Source organism: Canis lupus, chromosome 7, assembly GCF_011100685.1.
Source record: "Canis lupus familiaris isolate Mischka breed German Shepherd chromosome 7, alternate assembly UU_Cfam_GSD_1.0, whole genome shotgun sequence".
Classification (NCBI taxonomy): domain Eukaryota; kingdom Metazoa; phylum Chordata; class Mammalia; order Carnivora; family Canidae; genus Canis; species Canis lupus.
In genome coordinates, this window is record NC_049228.1 from 21,572,994 (window position 1) to 21,593,907 (window position 20,914).

The 20,914-nt window shown below is 43.7% G+C and overlaps 1 protein-coding gene across 7 annotated transcripts in view; it reads left to right on the forward strand.

Moving 5' to 3' along the window:
• The first annotated feature begins 239 nt into the window (after positions 1 to 239).
• Positions 240 to 20,914, forward strand: part of SEC16B (SEC16 homolog B, endoplasmic reticulum export factor) — a 56,405-nt gene continuing 35,730 nt past the window's right edge. The window contains exons 1-4 of one of the 7 annotated variants that reach the window (XM_038542413.1): positions 241 to 358; positions 9,198 to 9,288; positions 17,931 to 18,284; positions 20,297 to 20,409. In XM_038542413.1, coding sequence (XP_038398341.1) covers positions 17,989 to 18,284; positions 20,297 to 20,409 — 409 coding nt within the window. In that variant the 5' untranslated portion in view covers positions 241 to 358; positions 9,198 to 9,288; positions 17,931 to 17,988. Of the gene's footprint in view, positions 359 to 9,197; positions 9,289 to 15,819; positions 16,070 to 17,930; positions 18,285 to 20,296; positions 20,410 to 20,914 lie in introns of those variants that run through there. The other 6 variants (XM_038542414.1, XM_038542416.1, XM_038542415.1 and 3 more) reach the window with 6 other exon arrangements.

Below are 20,914 nucleotides of genomic sequence, written 5' to 3' on the forward strand. Positions count from 1 at the left end.
CTTTCACTTTCTAACCCTGACTTCTTTGGTCAGTTGTTAACTTGCTGTCATGATTGTTTATACAGTCAACCTGATAATCAGACACACAAAGGAGTATGTGTGGTTTCTCTCTCTAATCTGAAGTAGTGGCTTCTTTTATTAAGACCTTCTCATTATGGTGGTCAGATCATGTTTCCAGCCTCAGGATCCACACAGAGAATCGTTCCGTTGGGAAACTGCTGCTCAGGCAGAACGGTTCTGGGCGGCTGACGTGGCATCACGGTTTACAGTGTCTGCCAGCTGTGAGTAACAGCAGTCATGATGGGATATAGCAGCAGCAGCAGAAGCAGCAGCAGCTCCTGAGTTAGGGGCAAGAGATGTAAGTACTTATTTTCACCATTAACCAAACCAAAGTCAAACTGAAGAATGCTAAAGGGGAATACAATTCCCACCAGAGACTCTTCTAGCAGATTCGGTGAGAAACATTTGGTCTCAACCAGAGTAGAAAGGCATCAAACTGACACATGGTTTTTCAGCAAAATGAAGAATCTCACAGGGTCTTGTTTTACAAAACAAACTTCAGCTGTGGCTGATGCCACGTTCCCACCCCTTAAAGTGCCTGCATACTGCCGTGGGGGCTGTCCCCCGTGGGATGGCATGTGTTGCTAATGTGCAAAAAGGACCATGGGATTTCAACTTACATAACAATTTTAGGCAGGTTTGATTATGGGAAGATGAAAAGAGCCTCAGCAGTTACAGTGTCTGGGGGAGAGGAGAGAACCTCTTAAATATTTTAAGGAGGATTCAGGTTAGTTAAAGCCGACGTGGAGGCAACATGGAAACTTCTGTGTTCTCAAGCTCTGACTTGGGGTGTGGTGTCTGCCAACCCAATGACAAATGAAACCCTGGCATGGATCCTTTAGCCAGAGGTGGCTCTACAGCCCCTGTTCCCAAGGCTTCCACCCTGGAAGGCATGTCCGGAGTCTCTGGTGTTTCCGAGTTCATAAACCATGTGTTTATGGGTTGGTGATTTCTCTTTCTTTCTGTTGAGACCTTTTACTCTGATGTTTAGCTCTGTGTGACACCTCATGAATGACCAGTAGTGGTCCACCCTGAGTGTGGTTAACTAACCAACAGATATTTTTGCTTGTCACCTCTATGCTGGGCTATCTAAGTGAATAATATGGAAGAGGTTCCTGGCCCCGTGGAGTTTGCTGCCCAGCAGGAGAAGCAGATGTTATGAAAGGATGAATGAACAGTGGGGTGGGGAGTCAGGAGACCTGGAATCGGGTCCTGGCCTTGATCCCAGTGAACCAGACGGCACTCTGGGCACTTTGGTTTACGTGCTAGAAAATGAATGGGTTGGAAAGGATAGCCACTTCAGTAATTGATTCCTCACCCAGTGTGAGTTTTTCCCTTACTGAACAGATTTTCACACGGCCTTGAATTTGTTCCATATCTCATTTGGGAATGGGGCAGTATGGCAGGGGCAGAGGGGGGTTACTTTCTTTATGAAACATACCTCACATATCACCAACCGGTCTTCATCAGATTGTGATTTTCTGTAACAGAAACTTGAAGGACAGTATGATGTTGGAGGAGAAAAGGTTGCTTCCAAGACAGAGGTCCTAAAGGTAGCAATTGCATACAGACTCATCTTAAATATCTTGAGTTTCTATTTTCAAATGGTTATTGATTAGAACAAGTACCTTTCCAACTGCTGCTAAGTTTTCAAGGGACAAGATACAGAAGTCAGACACTAAGGAAAATGAAAATTGCTTGAGATAGGTGTGACTCTCAGGCTGCAGCTTGAAAGAAATTAAACTGAGTAAAAAATAAGCCAGGCTGTGGCTTCAAATAGAATAGAAAATAACCATTAAAAAGAAGAAGAAGAAAGAGAAAATAGAAATACCCATCATTTGTGACTGAGTGCTGCATCCTCTCATCCTAGTGTGTGCAAGAAACTTATCATGCTCATTAATTTTTGGCTTTAAAAATTGTGGGAGTTTCATTGACATACTTTTTAATAGAATGACGGATAAAATCAATTCCTTTTATATAATTAGTATGCATTTTTTTTCCATCAGCCTTGCTTAGCCTAGCTCACAAAATTATCCACATGGACACTCAAGCATCCATGCTGCCCTCTCCCTTCTGAATGGCATAAATGTACTTCCTGACCCCTCAGTAATCCCTTCTCTTAGGCTATGAGCTCCATACCCCTTGTCCTGGGGGGCCATGTCCATCAGTCATTCATTCCCTTTTTTACCCCATCTCTTCTGTCTCTCCTCTAACTGGATTTCCACTGTAGTGTCTGCCATTTATATCAGTCAACCAACCAACCAACCAACCAACCAACCAACCAACCAACCAACCAGCCAATGAAAACCCTTCATGGATTCTCCTTATGTCCTATCCCTTTTGAGACCCATTTCACCAACTCTATGGAATCCAGGGGATGCTTTCAAGTTCTTACATAACTTGATCTCTTACTATATTTTTTCTCTTTACCTCTTCCTCTTTCTTGACACACTCTCCTTTCTTGACTTTCTTTTATTTTTTTCTTCCAAGATTTCATTTAAATTCAAGTTCGTTAACATATCTTGTAGTATTAGTTTCAGGAGTAGAATTTAGTGATTCATCACTTACCTATAACACCCAGTGCTCATGATAACATATGCCCTTAATGCCCATCCACCATTTAGCCTTTCACCCCCCTGCCTCCCCTCCAGTAACCCTCAGTTTATTCTCTATGGTTAAGTGTCTCTCATGGTTTGCCTCCCTCTCTGTTTTGTTTTGTTTTTAAAAATGATTTTATTTATTTATTCATGAGAGACACAGAGAGAGGCAGAGACATAGGCAGAGGGAGACGTATGGGAAGCCTGATGCGGAACTCAATCCCAGGACCTGGGTATCATGACGTGAGCCAAAGGTAGATGCTCAACCACTGAGCCATACAGGTGCCTCTCCCTCTCTGTTTTTATCTTATTTTATTTTTCCTTCTCTTCCCCTATGTTTACTTGTTCTGGTTCTTAAATTCCTCTTTTCTTGACATTCTTGATGCTGTTCTAACTTACGCCTTCTCAATCCTCATGAACTTGTCTTTCTCTGACTTTTACCTTAAGCTATTATTATTTTTAAAAAATTTTAAAGTCTGTGCTCTTCTTTGACAATCTCATCCACATCCATAATTTTAATTATGACTTGTGTGCTGATAACACCTCAATCAAAGCACATAGAAATCTTCAGGAAAGAAGCAACGCATAAACAAATAAATCCCACCCACCACCAATTTGAGTTCCTGCAGGCTTCCCTCAGGAGCTCCCGACTAATTCACTGCCTGAGACATCTCTGGTACATCGTCCTGCTGGCAACTCAACTTACTGTGGCCACCTGAACTTTCCTTTCCACACAACACCTGCTTCTTCTAGTCAAATACAGTTCAGTCTTGATCAGGGACATGACCAGGCCAGAGCTGTGTAAATCCAATTACCCTCTAAATCTCCTTTATTTTGCTTCCTTGTTCTCTCTTGAATCTGATGCCTATTGCCTGCTCATATCTGCCTTTCCGTCAGCACTTTAGTTTGGCTTGCATTGACCTTAACAAGGAAGGTGTTGGCAACTGCTTTTGAAGGCTCATACTGCCTTCAGTCTGACACTCCCCAGACCATTCTTTACATGGCAACTTGTGGGATTAAAAAAAAAAATGCTCCTCATGGTATTCAGCAAAAATTCCAGATCTTCATGATTCATTCCCAGCTTGGCCATATGGACTCCTCTCTCCCATTCCCCTGAATGGGTATTAATTACCCTCTAGTCTGATTGAATATGGTGGGCCACCAGAGCTTGCCCAGCTGAACATTCCCTCTGTGCCTTTGTACTTGTGAATTCCTCTTCTGGAACCATCCCCATGTCCCAGTTCACCCTGTCAAGTGCTGATTATCCAACAAGGTTCAGTGAGCATCTCTACCTCGGGAAGCCTTATCTGGCTGTCCTCAGATTATATATTAATATTTGTAACATTTATCACATTTTATTAAAGTGGTTAATTTACTTTATTTGCCTTTCCGGTTGGTGGTGAAAATCTAAGAAACGGAATTATGTCTTATTTCTGTATCCCAAATGCCTACAACAGCATGAGGCACATAATTGTTATTCAATAACTGTTGTTGAATGAACGAATTGTGGACAGATGGCTGCCTGCAGCTCCAGGTTGGTATTCTATTATCTCAGTCAACTCAATGGGAAACACACTTCTTTCTCAGTCATCCAAGCATCAGTTCGAAGAGGATGCTTCTTGGACATGTCCCTGGGCACATGCTAACTGCCAAATGAATTACTGTGGCCAGGGAGCTGTGAGACTGTTACCGTCCAGGTATGAATTCTGTGTTGATTCTTAGAACGAGGGAGGGGGTCAGTCCCATACATGCTATAGAAACAGAGAAGGCAGGGAAGCTCATCAAAGAAAAACTGATGATTTATTACCAGAAGCCAGGGGATAGGATGCTGGGCGGGCAGAAACAGCAATGTTCACCCTAGTGTGTGCAAACAATCCAGGTGTTGGGGAGAGCTGGGGCAACAGTCTGCTCTGTGAGGCTGGCTGAGGCAGCTGAGACATCCCTTCAGTCTCAGCTCTTATCACAGCTGTCTGAGGCTGCCCGAGCTGCTCTGACGTAATTCCATAGACTGGCTGGATTATAAACAATGGAAAATTATTCCTCAGTTTAGGAGGCTGGGAAGTGTAAGATCAAGGTGCTGGCAGATTTGGTGTCTGGTAAAGGTCTGCTTCCTGGTTCATAGATAACCTGTGTCCTTGTGTCTGTGTCCTCACATGGCAAAAGGGGTGAGGGAGCTCTCTGAGGCTTCTTTCATAAGAGTATTAATCCCGGGGCGCCTGGGTGGCTCAGTCAGTGAAGTGTCTGCCTTCAGCTCAGGTCATGATCCCAGGGTCCTAGGATTGAGCCTTGAGTGGGGCTCTCTGCTAAGCAGAGAGTCTGCTTTTCCCTTTCCCTCTGCTTGCAGCTCCTCCTGCTTGTGCTCTCTCCCTCTCCTTCAATCAAAAAAATAAAATCTTAAAAAAGAAAAAGAGTTCTAATCCCATTCAAGAGAGCTCCATCCTGCGACCTAATCACCTCAAGGGCTCTATCTCCAAATACTACCACACTGGGGATTAGATTTCAACATGTGAACATGTGAATTGTGGGGGGACACAGGCATAGTCTTCAGCAACTTCTCTTTGTATTCTAACCTCTGACCACCCTGCACATAAACCCCACTGATGATATGCTGAATACACAGGCCCTTCTTTACCCCCAAGCCCTTATCCTATCCATCCTTCTGTGGGGAACACATTCTCTATTGCTCTCCTTCCCTTCCTTCTAGGCTAATATAGTCAGTTTCTCACTCATTTCTTGGTTATTAAGTAGGAGTAAGGACTTTTTTGGGGGGTTCTTTCTGTGTAGTCTTTCTGCCTTTTTTTTTTTTTTAAAGATTTAATTTTTTATTTGAGAGAGAGAGAGAGAGAGGGAGAGTGAGCAAGAGTGCAAGAGCAGAGGGAGGGGGAAGCAGAAGCCCCCCTGAGCGGGGAGCCTGACCACACAGGGCTTGATCCCAGGATGCTGGGATCATAACCTGAGCCAAAGGCAGATGCTTAACCCACTGAGCCACCCAGGTGCCCCTAGTCTTTCTGCTTTATTAGAGAAACTATGTAGAGTTAGCTTACATAGGAAAAAAATTTATTACAGCAGATACTGGATTAATATTTGTCTAACATATCATTTGTTGAATGATGGGAATAATTTTTTTTTTTTACTCTGGGGTAAGGCTATATACCCCAGTTTCACTTAATGACATCATTCATTCAATAAGGGACATTTGGACCAGTACCAGGTAATGGTGGCATAATGTCAATGTCATGGGGCATAAAAAGTATTGCATCTTTAGTGAGAAAGGAAATGTTCTTAGGAAGCTTGTACAGAAACAACATCACAGAAGCAATGTTGGGAAAGGCATTTAAGTATTTACTCAGCATGCCGAGAGTCTCCAACGTTTGTTTATGGGATCCTCCCAGAAAATAATGAACTTTGGGCCATCTCCCTTGTGATACCTGCAGACATCTCTGCTTAGAAAAGAAACTTCTCCATCATGTTGACATACCCTTCAATGTCCTCCAGAAGCTGAAGTTCAAACTTTGTTTTTTGGCATCGTAAGTGGCTTCTATGGAAATTGCCCTGATGTGCTAAATTCAGCATTAGAACAGCACTCCTGGGGATCTTTGCTATATCTGCAGTCACTTATTCCAAACTGAGAGAACAGGGATATGAGTGCCACTAAAATATGTGTGTGTTTACTGACGCTCTGCATAAGCATAGGCTATTTCTGTCCACAGAACAGTGGGCAGAGGAGGAGAACCAGCAAAATGTTGTGCACCTTTATTGACTAACAAATGGGACAAGGAGAAAATACAGAAATTAATCTTTGAGTTCTTATTTTTTATGAATATATATACACACACACATATATATATTGGATTGAATGACCCTATTTACACTGACTGATTGCGTTGAAGATTATAACCATTGTATTCTCATGGAATAGATTTTTAAATAACTGCATTTTTGCCTTAAATGTGCCACAGGGCTCTTCCTAACAAGTGTGCTTTTCTGAACAAAGCTTTGACCAGAAGTCCTATGGTTGATTTTCCTCCACTTGATGACATAATGACACTGTGTGAGTTTGCTGAAACCTCTTACCCTTTCTGGTTTGCTTTTTATTGTCTCCAAAGGGACAAACTCTTTACTGATGCCACTGGGTAGTGAAGACCATGAGCCAAGGATGGGCATCTCTGGGGAAGACAAGCTTGAATGTAATGGATAACCATGATGAAAGAGATGGCAAAATAAATGGAAACCAATAACCTCAGATTAGATCCTAAGCCAATAATAAGGAGCAGCTAGGATTAAACACTAGATAGGAACTGCAATGATGAACGCTCAGCTCAGTAAGAACATATGCCCTGAACAGCCCAGAAGCTAAGTCTACTGCTATGCTTTTTTTTTTTTTTTTTTTTTTTTAATGATAGTCACAGAGAGAGAGAGGCAGAGACACAGGCAGAGGAAGAAGCAGGCTCCATGCACCGGAAGCCCGATGTGGGATTTGATCCCGGGTCTCCAGGATCGCGCCCTGGGCCAAAGGCAGGTGCCAAACCGCTGCGCCACCCAGGGATCCCCCTGCTATGCTCTTTTAAACAACAATGTCAACAATAAGCATTTGTCAAACACTTGCTATGTGTAGGTGCTGTGCTAAGTGATTTTCCTAAGTATGCATGCATTTACTCATCAAATATTAATCGAGCACGTATGACATACCATGAACAGTACATTATCTCATTTCTCCTACAACAACCTTGTGAGGATATCCATTATTATACAGTCATTTAACAAATAAGAACCCTCTTCCTGAGAGGTTAAGCAACTGGCTTGAAGTCTCCCGGCTAGTCATGGTGGTACTGGGGCTTAGATCCAATTCTGACCGCCAAGCCTGAACTCTTCACTGCTGTTCTGTACCATACTCATGAGTTTGGCTTGTCACACCTTTAACAGAATCTAAGGAACCTAAAAGAGGAAAGGCAAAGTGGGTTTTTTAAAAACCCACTTCCGGGATGCCTGGGTGGCTCAGCGGTTTGGTGCCTGCCTTTGGCTCAGGCCTGATCCTAGAGTCCCAGGATCAAGTCCCACGTCGGGCTCCCTGCATGGAGCCTGCTTCTCCCTCTGCCTCTCTCTCACTCTCTCATGAATAAATAAATAAAAATATTAAAAAAAAATAAAAACCCACTTCCCCATTTAACAGGCACTTTGGTGTCTGGTGTCTGTCTGTGTATCATTTCATTTCACCCACATTACAGTCCTGTGAGGTAATTTCTAGACTTCACTTTAAAGATGAGGAGGTCTTCTAGATATTAAATGATTCATATATACTCCCCCGCCCCTGCCAAGGCACATGGCATGGGAAATGGCATAATTAAAACTAAATACAAATTTCAGTTCCTATTTTCTTTTCCCTGGGCCTTTGCTGCTCAAAATGATTGAGGGAAGGAAATTTTATAAGGAAGTATCAACAGGACTGGGGCTATGTAGTCTGGGGAGGAGAAGGCTGCTGAATGCCATGATGACTGCTTTCCCCTATTCAAAGAGTTCGAGAGTTTGAGTCACACATGTGTGTTATACATCAGGGTTTTTTGTTGGCTCTAAAATATTGGGATGTCTTTTTGTGAGGAGCCTGAGGATTCACCTTCACTGGACAGCCAACACTTCCTACCCCAGGTAAACAGAGAGAGAGTTGCTGAGCTCCTGGGTCCCTACAGAGTCTTATGTAATAGAGAATCTGAAGCCAGCAGGAGAGTTCGGAATGGCACAGGTCTGTAAATGCAAAGAGCTGAATGCAAGCGAGGACTTGGCCTAAGTCTCCTTGGCTTAGATACTGCTTCACTTGCAGGGATGGATGCTTTCTAGAGATTTCTTTCCAGCTCATCAGTTATGTGTCTGAACGTCTGCTCTTGTTCAGAATGAGTCTCTTCAACATTTCCAGCAAATGGTAGGGGTGATCTGGGGGGTGCAGGGTACATGCGTGTGACTATGTGAGTGTGTGTGTGTCTATTTGTCCCATTGCAAGTATGAAATTTCTTTGAAGTCTCATGCTTCATAGTAAAAATTAATACAAATTTGAATTTTAGTCCTTAATATTCAATCATACAATATTAGTGTCTAAAATTAAAATACATTTTAAGATTGCATATACAAAAAAGCTGGTGCTTATCCTGTGGCATCCTCCATTGTCCCTGGGGCTGCAAGTACTTTGGTGTGACAAGCACAGGGCTGTACTTTATCAAAGTTTCTAATTCTGATGATCTCACCTCAATCCATTCTTTTTGTCCTATGTGGCATTTGACATAATTTCTCTATTTTCCCTTGATCTCCTGGCTCAGTGGGGAGCACTGGATGAAGAACCTGTGGATTTCCCAGCAGTAATGGATACTCAGTTAATCCCTTACTGATGAGTTGCGAAGAACTGTTCTTAGGCACTGTATTAGCGTTTCCAGGGAAACAGTTAACATTTATTGAGCATTTACTATATGCCAAACACTTTGGAAGTACTTATCTAATTATATACCCTTATATTAACTCTGTGAGGTCACTTCTATTATCATCTCCATCTTACAGATGATGAAAAGGAGACATAGAATAGAACATAGAACTTGCCGAGTTCATGCAGCCAGCAGATAGTGAAGCTGGAGCTGAGATTCACTCCCAGGTAGGCTTATTTTGGGGTCATATAAGTTGTCCTGCTCCTCTAGGGAATTTATGTCCTATTAGCTTTGCTGGCTCAGAGGATGCTCTGAGGATATTACAGCCCTTTGTTTTGTTTAGTGGCGCGTGAGTCACATCTGCCTGTTGGCACTTGATGTGAGGTCAGAAGTCACAGCAGCATCCATCTGCCACCCATTCATCCTGGTTTGGGGGCATTGATAAAATGCAGGGGGGTAAGGTGAGGGGAAGGTGGGTCACCTCTGCCAGCCCAGGGCTGATAAGGAAGAATGGAGTCTTTTTTTTTTTTCTTGAGTGATGTACTTCTTAGCTCTTGGCAGCAGAGGCGGATGCAGGACGGGCAGGTTTGCAGGCAGCCAGGTAGGTGGCATTTCAAAGTGTTCATACACAGTGTTCTTTGGCCCTGTAGGAAATCTGCTTTGTGCCCTAACCTTCACTTCTAAGGCTGTGGTGAGAGCAACAGTCCCCGGATTGGCAGGGTGGCTTATGGTGTCTGTGCCAGTCTAATTGTCTCTGGGCCTCAGACCATGTTTTCCTGGCACACGAACTTCCTGATAACTGGTACTTCTGACTGGCACACGCTGCTCCGCATCTTGCCCGATGCCCGGCTTACCTGAAGGAAGGGGTCACAGCCTTGGCAGCCAGCGACTGGCCGAGGCCACGAGCCCCATATCTCCAAGGCTGACTCCAAGTGGTGGCTTTGCTGGAGTCCAGAGGCTGCTCTGCACTAAACCTTCACCCCCTGACTTATTCTCAGAAACAAGACAGAAGATTCTTTATTTATTATTATTTTTTTATTGGAGTTCAATTTGCCAACATATAGCATAACACCCAGTGCTCATCCCGTCAAGTGCCCCTCTCAGTGCCCATCATCCATTCACCCCCACCCCCCGCCCACCTCCCCTTCCACCACCCCTTGTTCGTTTCCCAGAGTTAGGAGTCTCTCAGGTTCTGAGACAGGAGATTCTTGCTGATGAAAAGAGGCTCAATGTCTCAGAGTCTCAGATATGGTTGGAAATGCAGGTGTGGGCGTCATCCGTTCATTCCCACTGTGACTAGGAGGTGTTTTTTTTCTTTTTAATTATGATTTAATATTCGTTTTTCCCCCATCATCCCATTGGAGCGTGTCTCTTAAGTATATGCAGAGACCTCAGCTTAACAAGGTGTGCAGATAATTTGCACCTGTTTCTGTCTCATCTATATCCCACATGCCCTTTAACCACTCTCTGGCCAGTCCCTTGAACTTACTGCTCCAACATTCTCTTTTCCTTTCTCTAGAAACTCCACCTCAGTGCTTGGTTCTATGCACAGGATGTGAAAACTACTGGTTAGAATCGAACGCTGTCAACTTAAGGTATCCACTCATCTGTAAGAAAAATCTTTACCGAGACTGTGTCATGTGTCAGGCACGGTGCTGGGCACTGCAAATGCCCCATGGAAGAAAGTACAGCTGGTTAGGGCACCTGTGGAGATTCAAGCTCATCTAGGTGTCCAGGAACAGCTGCATTTCCAGCCCACTTTTTCCTCTGAGCACCCATGCCTGTGAAAGCCCACTCCCACCTTCCACATAGGAGTCAAGACTCTTACCAAATAATCCCTGCTCTCTAGCCAGTGGAACGTGGCAGTCTGTTCAATAGAGGATTCTCCATAGCTGGTGCCTTTATGCATAAGTGTGTCCCCATCTGTGCCCATCTCCCCCTCCCTACCCCTTTCTCAAGGAAGAGGGGTTCCTCCTCTTAGCTAGGTTCACTTTGTGCTCCTCTACTCCAGATCCCATTTAACCAGGCTCTTTGGGGATCTGTGCCTTCAGGAACTGTGCTTCTTTTCTGTATCTCCACGGGAATCAGCATGTAACTCTCTTTTGTCTTGTCTGCACTGACCCGGTTCTTCCAAGCCGAGGGCCCTGTGGCAGCCCCAGCGATTGCCCCTGTTCTTCACATCTGGGCTTCTAGCTGGAGGGATTCTCCCGGCAGTCTCCTTTTCCTTTCCATTCTCTGCATAAGTGACTTCTGTGTCAAAATCCTCACTCCCTTGGCCATAGTTCTATTGAAACTGTTCGTGTTATGATCACCAAATTTCATGGTTGTTAAATTCACTAATGTGGAGAACATTTCCACTTGTTGCCTTTCTCAACATTTCCCTGAAGTTTGGCCTTGTTGACAACTCTCCTGTGTTTGAAGCCATCACCTCACCTGGCTCCTAGGACACCATCCAGCCCTGGCTCTCCGCCCACCTTTCCAGCGCCTCCTTATTCTCCTTCATGGCCTCCTCTTCTGTATCCAGCTCTAAGATGTTGGAATGCCTCAGAGCTCCTTCCAAGGAACTGTCTTCTAATTCCCAGCATTTTTAAGGCAATACTACCCATGCCTGTGGCTTCAATCACCCTGCCTCCCTCCTCAGACCCCTGTCTTGAGCTCTAGACTCTCAATGTCTACTACTTCCTGACCTTCTTACCTTTGCCGACAGGCCCCTTAGTTAGCAAGTCAAACACAGAAGGCATTGTCTCCCCACCAAACTGGCTCCTCTTCCAAGATCATTATTTCCTCAAAAAAGGCAGAGTGGTCCCCTCTCTACAGCCTGGAAGCTTGGAATGTCCTCCACTTCTCTTTCTTCATTTTCTACATTTAACAGAGTATCATTTCATATCGATTCTATTTTATAAACATAAATACATATATGTGTATATATGATACACAACACACACACACAGAGTCTCTGTATGTATATTTTATTTCTCCCCTCTCCTCCATGTTTGAATGTCTACTGCTCCACTGGAATGAAAGATTCTATACAGCATGATTATATGTTATTTATCTTTATCTCCCATGCATGTGACAAAACTGAGCATATAGTAGATGTTTATTTATTTTTTGAAGATTTTATTTATTTGCTTGACAGAGAGAGAGCACAAGCAGACTGAGCAGCAGGCAGAGAGAGAGAGAGGAAGAAGCAGGCTCCCCACTGAGCAGGGAGCCTAATTTGGGGGATCTCAGGACCCCAGGATTATGACCTGAGCTGAAGGCAGATGTTTAACAGACTAAGCCACCCAAGGTGCCCCTGTAGTGAATGTTTAATAAACATTTGTTTAGTGAATGAATGACTTCTGTAATCTTCTTTCCAGAAGAGTAGACTGAGCATGGTTAACCAATCTTGGACACTTTAGAGAGTTACTATCCCATTTTAGCATAATTGTTGCATATGGGTACATAATTTTTGCTGACATGACAATGACACATTTGGATAGAGTATTGGTTAAAAATAATGTTAGTTGATTTTTTTCTTTAAAAATAACATGTTAATGGTAGGAAAGTTAGGAAATATGGACAAGGAAGAAGAGAGAAATAAAATATCCATAATCCTGTGATCCTGACAAATAATTACTATTAACATATTGACATAGGGCCTCTCAGTCTGTTTTCTAAATTTTTACTTTTAGTGAAGGAATGGGGTCAAGCCTGGGGTATGTCTTAGCCACTGGGCTGTCCCTTGCAAGAGTAAGCAGTCACTAAATCATAGTGCTCACAGCTTCATGGCAAATCTGACCTGGATCTAGGTGGTTGTTCATCCTTCAGCATCCTTCAGCATTAGTCCGGTGGGGAGAAATTAACTACATTATTAGCACTGATGATACTTACATTAGACAGATGTCAAACCAGGGTACTTATACCCATGTGAGGCAGGACTTCTATCAGTGGCCTGGCATTTGGACGGGGAACAGAGATTAGGAAAGGAAATTCACATAAATTAGCAAGTAGCCCAGGCTCCAATTCCAGTGGATAGTTGGAAGGAAGAGCAGGAATCAGGCACGAGGACAGGACACCTGGGGAAGGGGGTAATGTGAAGACTGTAGCCGTTCCAGCATGAGAAATCCTATGGGATCATGCAAGGGTATTGCCACCAGGACTTGGGGTGACAGGACTAATTTTATCCCACTTCCTGGTGGGGATGAGTTGCTAATGTATTCTGTCAAGTTGGACAGATTTGGCTAGAAACCAGGAGGAACTGAGCTGCTAGGTTGAAAGATTTAGTAACTTTAGGTATGTGGGGCCTGGGAAAGGCAGAGATCGATAAATCCCAAACCTTTGCACCAGTGAGATCCCACCACGATCTATTTCATTCCATGACCCATATAACTGTTGTATGCCATATGTTGATAGAAAATAATTAAAGCTAATTAAAATTAATTTTGGTTGGTGAGCATTTGAAGAGTTTCATAATAACTCTTGAGATAATTAGACATGCTTGGGGATGTCACAAAAGGAGCATTTGGAATAACTGGGCTAGATGTTTAAACCAGAAATGTGCAATGAAAGCTAGGAACAGAATGGTAATTCTGTAGTTGAAAGCACACTGAATCAGGAAGGAGGACTTTGGGGTTGTCCTCACTATGCTGCTAACATGGCCCTTTGAAATCAACCACCATCTCCTTGCTTTGTAGCATTTGAGAGTCTCTGTGTAAATCCTCCCACCATGGTGGATTCCAGATTACTGATGGTTTAACTACTGGCACACAGTTCCTGAATGCCTAAGAACCAGCTCTTGAGAGCTCGGTGCAAGGTAACTCCAGCATACCACTGTAATCCTGACGGAGCTTCCAGTTAGTCTTGTGGTCTTAGGTAAATCAGTTCATTCCTTGGGATATTAGTTTTATCATTAGAAGTGAAGTCACTAAAATAACCTCAAGGTCCCTTCCAGAGTTAACATTCCAGTAATGTAGCTAGCTGGTGTTTAGGCAAGACTGGCATCATGTCATAAGCCACAAGAGTTACGTCAGGTTTTCACGAATGTTATTGTGATCCACTGGGTCTGTCATAATCAACCCTCTTCTGATTCCTGCTGTAATGTGTGTCTCCTTCTACTGCCTCTTCTCAGGAGGATTAAAAATAGCAGTGCAGCCAATGGCTTACCACGAGGGGGAAGAAACCATTACCTCGGTCAGAGAATTCTACACCCAGCTGTCAGGCCCCAGGAGTCTGTAGAGGGTCTGAGACAAAATCTTATAGTTTAGGTACATTACCTTCTCTGACCATTAGACCCACCTAATGCAGTCTTCTCTGGAACAAGTAGTAACAACATGAGAGGTTAATTTGCTCCGCTCTTTGAAGTCAAGGACTGTGTCTTTCATAGTTATATGTCTCAAGCTCTGACACTTAAGAGGCCCTCATTAATGTTTGTTGAAAGAAATAAGTGATTTGCGCCCTTTTAGAGCAAACTCTGAATTTTATCCCCCCAACTCCAGAACTTTATTGAGCTATAGTTGAAATATAACGTTATATAAACTTAAGGTATATAACATGATGATTTGCTGAATTTTAAAATAGTAATTCAAAAGTGGACATAAGCTTCTCTATGTTTGCCTGAAGAAATGTATTTCTTAAATGTGAACAATGATTTTCTTTTTGTAATAGAAAACTTCTCAGTGCCTTCAGTTCAGTATTGGCCATTAAATTTGCCTTCCGTCTGTTGCTACAATTGATCCACAACTAGAACCCCAGCAAAGAAAAATATGAATGAGAAAACCCCAAACCAGACAAACCAGGTGTTTACTACCCACCAGTGAGTGCTTGCCTGCCTCCACCAGTGGAATTAGCTCATCTTTTTTGAAAGGGAAGGATCATACTTATTTATAGAGCATATATATTTCTAGATCATGTGCCACTTTACCAACATCTAATCCTCATAGTGACTCTCAGAAGCTAAGTATTAGGGATCCCTGGGTGGTGCAGTGGTTTGGCGCCTGCCTTTGGCCCAGGGTGCGATCCTGGAGACCCGGGATCGAATCCCACGTTGGGTTCCCGGTGCATGGAGCCTGCTTCTCCCTCTGCCTGTGTCTCTGCCTCTCTCTCCCTCTCTCTGTGTGACTATCATAAATAAATAAAAATTTATAAAAAAAAAGAAGCTAAGTATTAGTCTTCCTCTTTTATTTATTTTAAAGATTTTATTTATTTATTCATAGAGACACAGAGAGAGAGAGAGAGAGGCAGAGGCACAGGCAGAGGAAGAAGCAGGCTCCATGCAGGGAGCCCGACGTGGGACTTGATCCAGGGTCCTCAGGATCAAACCCCGGACTGCAGGCAGCGCTAAACTGCTGCGCCACCAGGGCTGCCCCTTCTTTTATTTTTTTAAAAATATTTTATTTATTTGAGAGAGAGAGAGAGAGAGAGAGAGAGAGAGAGAGAGATCGTGTGGGGGAGGGGAAGAGAGAGGGACAGGGAGAAGCAGACTCCCAAAGGAGCGGGAAGCCTGATGTGGGGCTCGATCCCAGGACTGTTGAGATTATGACCTGAGCCGAAGGCAGACATTTAACTGACTGAGCCACCTAGGCACCCCTCTTATTCCTCCTTTAGAGGGTGAGCATTAGAGCCAGCAGTGACAGAGCCCTGAGTCAACACCCCAGAGGCCAGGCCGCCTCAGGCTTTCTGGATTTCCTCCTCTTGCTGTCTTTTTCCTTGTTTGCTCTGGGATTTGGATACAAGCAAACCGGGCTCAGTCAGTGACCAGGCAAATAGAAGCACAAGCCTCCAGCAGGTTCTGAGCAAATTCGCTAAGTCAGGCCTGTCCCAGACGGAGGTAGTTGGGCTGGACTTTGCCCTAGTGAATCAGCTCCATGGAGGCTGGGCAGTTGAACAGGTAACTAACTGGCTGTAGGTCTGAAGGCCGGGTAGGTCTTGGTAGATGTGGCACATGGACTTTGACATTCTCTAAAGAGGAGAGAGACAGTCTCGGAAGGAAGCTGTGCTGAAAGAAGGTGGGAAGCCACCGAGCAGGTGTGGGGGGACGCTATCTCCCTTGCTTTCTTTCTCTTGGCTGTGCTGTACTGTCACATTAGGAAAGGCAATTTCACCCTTGCTGGGCTGGGGAGGGTCACTTAAATGAATGCGAAAGTGTGGCTTGTTGCTGTAGATGTGATGCCTCCCCTTTGAGAATCTTGGGTGCTTTACATTTGGTGTCCTTAATTATAACCTGAGGTCTAACCTATGGGAGTTGATATGTGAGCAACAGAATAATGTGATTTCAGTGGAGAGATAGGGTATTGTGTCTTTGTGGTTGAAGGAGGGCTGTCTAGTGAAAACATCTGGGGACAAGGCAAAAGAGGCTTTCTTCTTGTTGAACTTTCTTGCATCTGAAAGGTAGGAGTTTTGTGGACCTTCAGGAAAGACCGATGTCACCCTTCACTGTGTTGGAGCATTTGGCTTTTGCTGGGATTTGCTGGAAAAGGCTTTCATTGTACCTGACTGTTTTCAAGGGAGGGGGCTGACACAGGAAGGAAGGTACGAATTTTTCTGAGCTGTAATTGATCTTGAGGTGGAAGGTACTTCTGCGCCTTGCTCTTCTCGTATGTTCTGCTTACAGCTCTTGGCTCATAGCTGTGGACCCTGGATCCATGGCATTCAAGCAGAGTGGTATCTTGATTTCAACATATACCCTTTGACCTTTTGTTCTGATATAATTTTGTTTTTTTTTATATTAGGCTGGGAGTTTCTGGAGTGGGAGCAAGTTAACTGTATTTTATCAAAATCTTTCAACCTAAAACAGTTCCCAAAGGAGAAAAAACATGGGGTCTGACTGAGCTAATATATTTCTCCTGACATTAGAGAATCCCAAAGTCACCAGTAAGGTCTGACGTGTGCTTTCTCTTTGGAGGCAGCTGGATGCAGGTGCTCCTCTGTGATACAGGGCAGAGGAACTTGGAGGGCATCATGTCTTCAGAGGCATTTCTCATGTTGAAGAATAAGAGGGGAAAATAAATTTGACACTGGGAGAGACTTCCAGATTTTAAAATTTCTAGCCAGGAAGATTACTGAGGCATGGCTGTCTAGTTTGTCGTGAGAACAATCCCAAACTTGACCCCCTTGGAAGATGGGCAGGCATAGCCATATAATAGGGCCTCATTCTTCTAAGAGGATAATTTAAGGATTCAGAAAAGATGTCTCTCAAGGTCAATTTAAACTTCTTTTTGTTTAGGAAATGTCTTCATCCATTCATACTGCCCTGATCTTGTCTCTGATAATACTAACTGCCATTAAATTGAGCAATTACTATATACCAGGCAGTGTATTGGGCACTTTTTTTTTTTGCAAGTTATCACTGACTCTGACTGTAATCCTGCAAACTTGTCCTTATCATCCCTGTTCTGTTTCTCAGGGAAATTTAGGCTTGAAAAAATTAACTAGCTAATAAGTGACAGAGTTAGGATTTAAACTCTGGCATAGCTCTAAGCTCACCTATTTCTCTGACAGCAGAGCGCCTCCACAGTAATTGTTGAGTGAATAATTGCTGGTGGGATAAATGAACGAACACGTATTTAATTGCAATTCTTCGATAGTGTTTTGGAGCTTTATATCTGATTGTTCTGTGTCTCCCCTGCCTCTCACATCTATTGTTGCTTCAAATATACTTTTTAATTTTTAGAGCAACATCAATATAATTGTCTAGCCTGTTATTTACTTCATGTGTCTGCTTGACATTTTCCCCCAGATAGCTCTATTAACAGTGCCTGTGTGTTGTTTTAGATAAAAGATTTTGAGGACCGTAGGTACTTTTTTTTTCACAAGAACTAATCAATCATCATGTTTGGAGATAGGCCTAAAATGGTGATTTTTTTTCTTTTTTTTTTTTTGTCTGCAGGAAGATAAAATAGCTACACAACTCACTAAAAACACGAGAGAAATTCTGAGGGTCAGGGATGGAATTCTGGGCTCCCCAGTGGCCACCTCAGCCACAGGGGAGGGCCACGGCTCCAGCAAAGGACCCAGACCGTGGGCTTCGGAGAGACGGAATTCATTGGCCCGTTCCTCACTCTTGGCACAATGGAGAGAGGTATCACCAGTGGCAAGATCCCCACAGGAGCCCCCTGCCACAGGAGGACCCCAGGACAGACCGCCAGCAGCCCCGTTATGCGTCCAGGCCTGGGGAAAGGCATCAGCTTGTGTCCGGGGCTGACTATTACAAAAGTGGTTATCCCAGCCAGTTGTATTCAAGGTATGGTTCTAGAAGCTGGAATTCACCCAACTCACCTCACTTAAGTGCTTCTGTAGCTTGTTCCTTTCCTTCTTCCTTTTCCTTTTATTCTTGCTCTTTTTCTTCTAGTTCCTTCTCTACCCTAGTACATCGACTTAGTTATAAACCCTTTCCTCTCCCAAATTGGATTGAGGTGACCAACAATAGTATTTCCCTCCTCTCTGTCCCCTTGTGGGGCTTCTTAAAGAGGCTATGACAGCGTGACTAGGTGTTGGGGCCAGGGCAGCGGGCAGAAAGAATGGTGGATTCAAGGCAGTAGATGAGCCCTTCTTACTCTGGGATGGCAAAAAGGTAATATTTATAGATTACGGAAAGGTTTGTCCTGGGAATTCCTCTAAAAAGGTCTTTTTTTTTTTAAATGTCTTTTTTTTAAAAAAGATTTTATTTATTTATTCATGAGAGACACACACACACAGAGGCAGAGACACAGGCAGAGGGAGAAGCAGGCTCCATGCAGGGAGCCCGACATGGGACTCGATCCCGGGTCCCCAGGATCACACCCCAGGCTGTAGGCAGCACTAAACCACTGCACCACCAGGGCTACCCTCCTCTAAAAAATTCTGAGTGTTGTGAGCATAGACACTACCAGTTGGTGGTGGTGCAACAGTGCTTAGGGTGTGCAACAGTGCTTAGGGTGTAATAGACACACAGAAAAAAATGTGTTGGATGAATACATGGGAACATTTTAAAAAATGAAATCAACCACAGAGAAAGCAGATAGAACGTTGCAGTCTCTAAGTACAGAACAAAGAGGTCTCTGAGGTAATTCTAGGGGAATCTGGAATTCCTGTTCCTGAATTCTAATTGTTAGCAGAAGATTTAATATTTTATGAAATATTGGAAGTCATCTACGTTCCACTTCAGCTTTTCCAGGTGGGGTGATAATTTGCCTGCCTACAGATTTAGGGTTGAAATTATGACAGTTATTGTAAAGCATCGGTTCCTATGAGATGCTAAGGAATTACTAATTGATAAAGAGACTAATATGACATTCCTCTCCCCAATCTTTTTGTATTGTTGAATTCTCGAAGGAAGGTATGTTAAGGACAAAGGCAATAAAGGCAATCAGATTCAAGAGAGTCCAACATGACTTCTTTATCTCACTTCCATCTGTACATAATATGCATGGGAATTACAATGGCATATTTGGTACCTACACATCATTTCAGGAGAGGGTATTCTAGGATAATATTAGGGTAGGGGCACAGGGTGGCTCATTTGGTTGAACAAATGATTTTATCTCAGGTCATGGTCTCAGGGTGGTGAGATCAAGCCCAGCATTGGGCTCCACATTCAGCTCAGAGTCTGCTTGTCCCTCTCCTTCTTCTTTTCCCTCTACTCTCTCTCTTGCTTTCTCAAACAAATAAACATATAAAAACATCTTTTTAAAAAAATCAGGGCAGGGTTTTCTAAGGTAACATCATGTATTGTTGGATGTATTGGAGGAGTAGGGGAATCACAGGGAAGGAGAATGAGACACTGGTTATGGTGTTGCTATCAACAGCCCAGGCTTGTTCTGAAACAAAGGCCCTGTGCTCGCTTCGGCAGCACATATACTGAAACAATGGCCCTATCGGTGCTCTGATTCTGTATCTTCTGTTTATAGGATCTAGAATGAAACTGTAGTTTTATTTTTTTTTTTTTTTCTTTTTTTTTTTTTTTAAATTTTTATTTATTTATGATAGTCACAGAGAGAGAGAGAGAGAGAGGCGCAGAGACACAGGCAGAGGGAGAAGCAGGCTCCATGCACCGGGAGCCCGACGTGGGATTCGATCCCGGGTCTCCAGGATCGCGCCCTGGGCCAAAGGCAGGCGCCAAACCGCTGCGCCACCCAGGGATCCCGAAACTGTAGTTTTAAAGCGGGTTCTAGACGGAGGTGACAGTTGTCTCTTATGAAGGTGTCAAGTCCTCCACTGGTTTCTCACCTTACCACACCCATCCTTGACTGGCTGGCTTTCTTTTTGGCATTTTAGGGCGGGCATTGAGGATCCATATCAAAGCTATCATTCTTCAACCCTAAGGGAAGAACATGCTTATGGACATTATTACTACCATAGACACCCGCAGCAGCTACAGGAAGAAAGAGGTACGGAATAATCTCCGAAGAGCTTTTGGGATGGTGCTCAGGGCCTCACCCTGGCAGTCATGCTTGGCTGACATAGAGCCCCTCACTTGCTTCTTTCTTGGCCATGTGAGGCCACAGCAAAGATACTACTGCTAGATGTCTTGAGGAGAAGAGATAGAAAGGAATCATTTTTCTTCGTACGTGTCAGTGATAGTGCTGTATCTACCATTACGTTTTCAGTATTATGGACAGTTTGCACTTCAATCACAGTTTTTTCTTCCACTCCTCCTTATAGCCAAGATTATAGTCTCTGTCCAAGGAACAGTGAAGGCAATTCTTGACAATGAAGTTAGGTGATTGGGTGTGATGAGTCTGACCATCATCGACCGTGACAGTGGCAGATATGCACTCACAGGAATTTATACCCTTTACCAATAGTAGGGCTTTAGGGATATGCTACTGGTGCTTCTGACCTGCCAGCCAAGGGAAATCTGTTTCAACACAGAAAACACACACACATGATCCC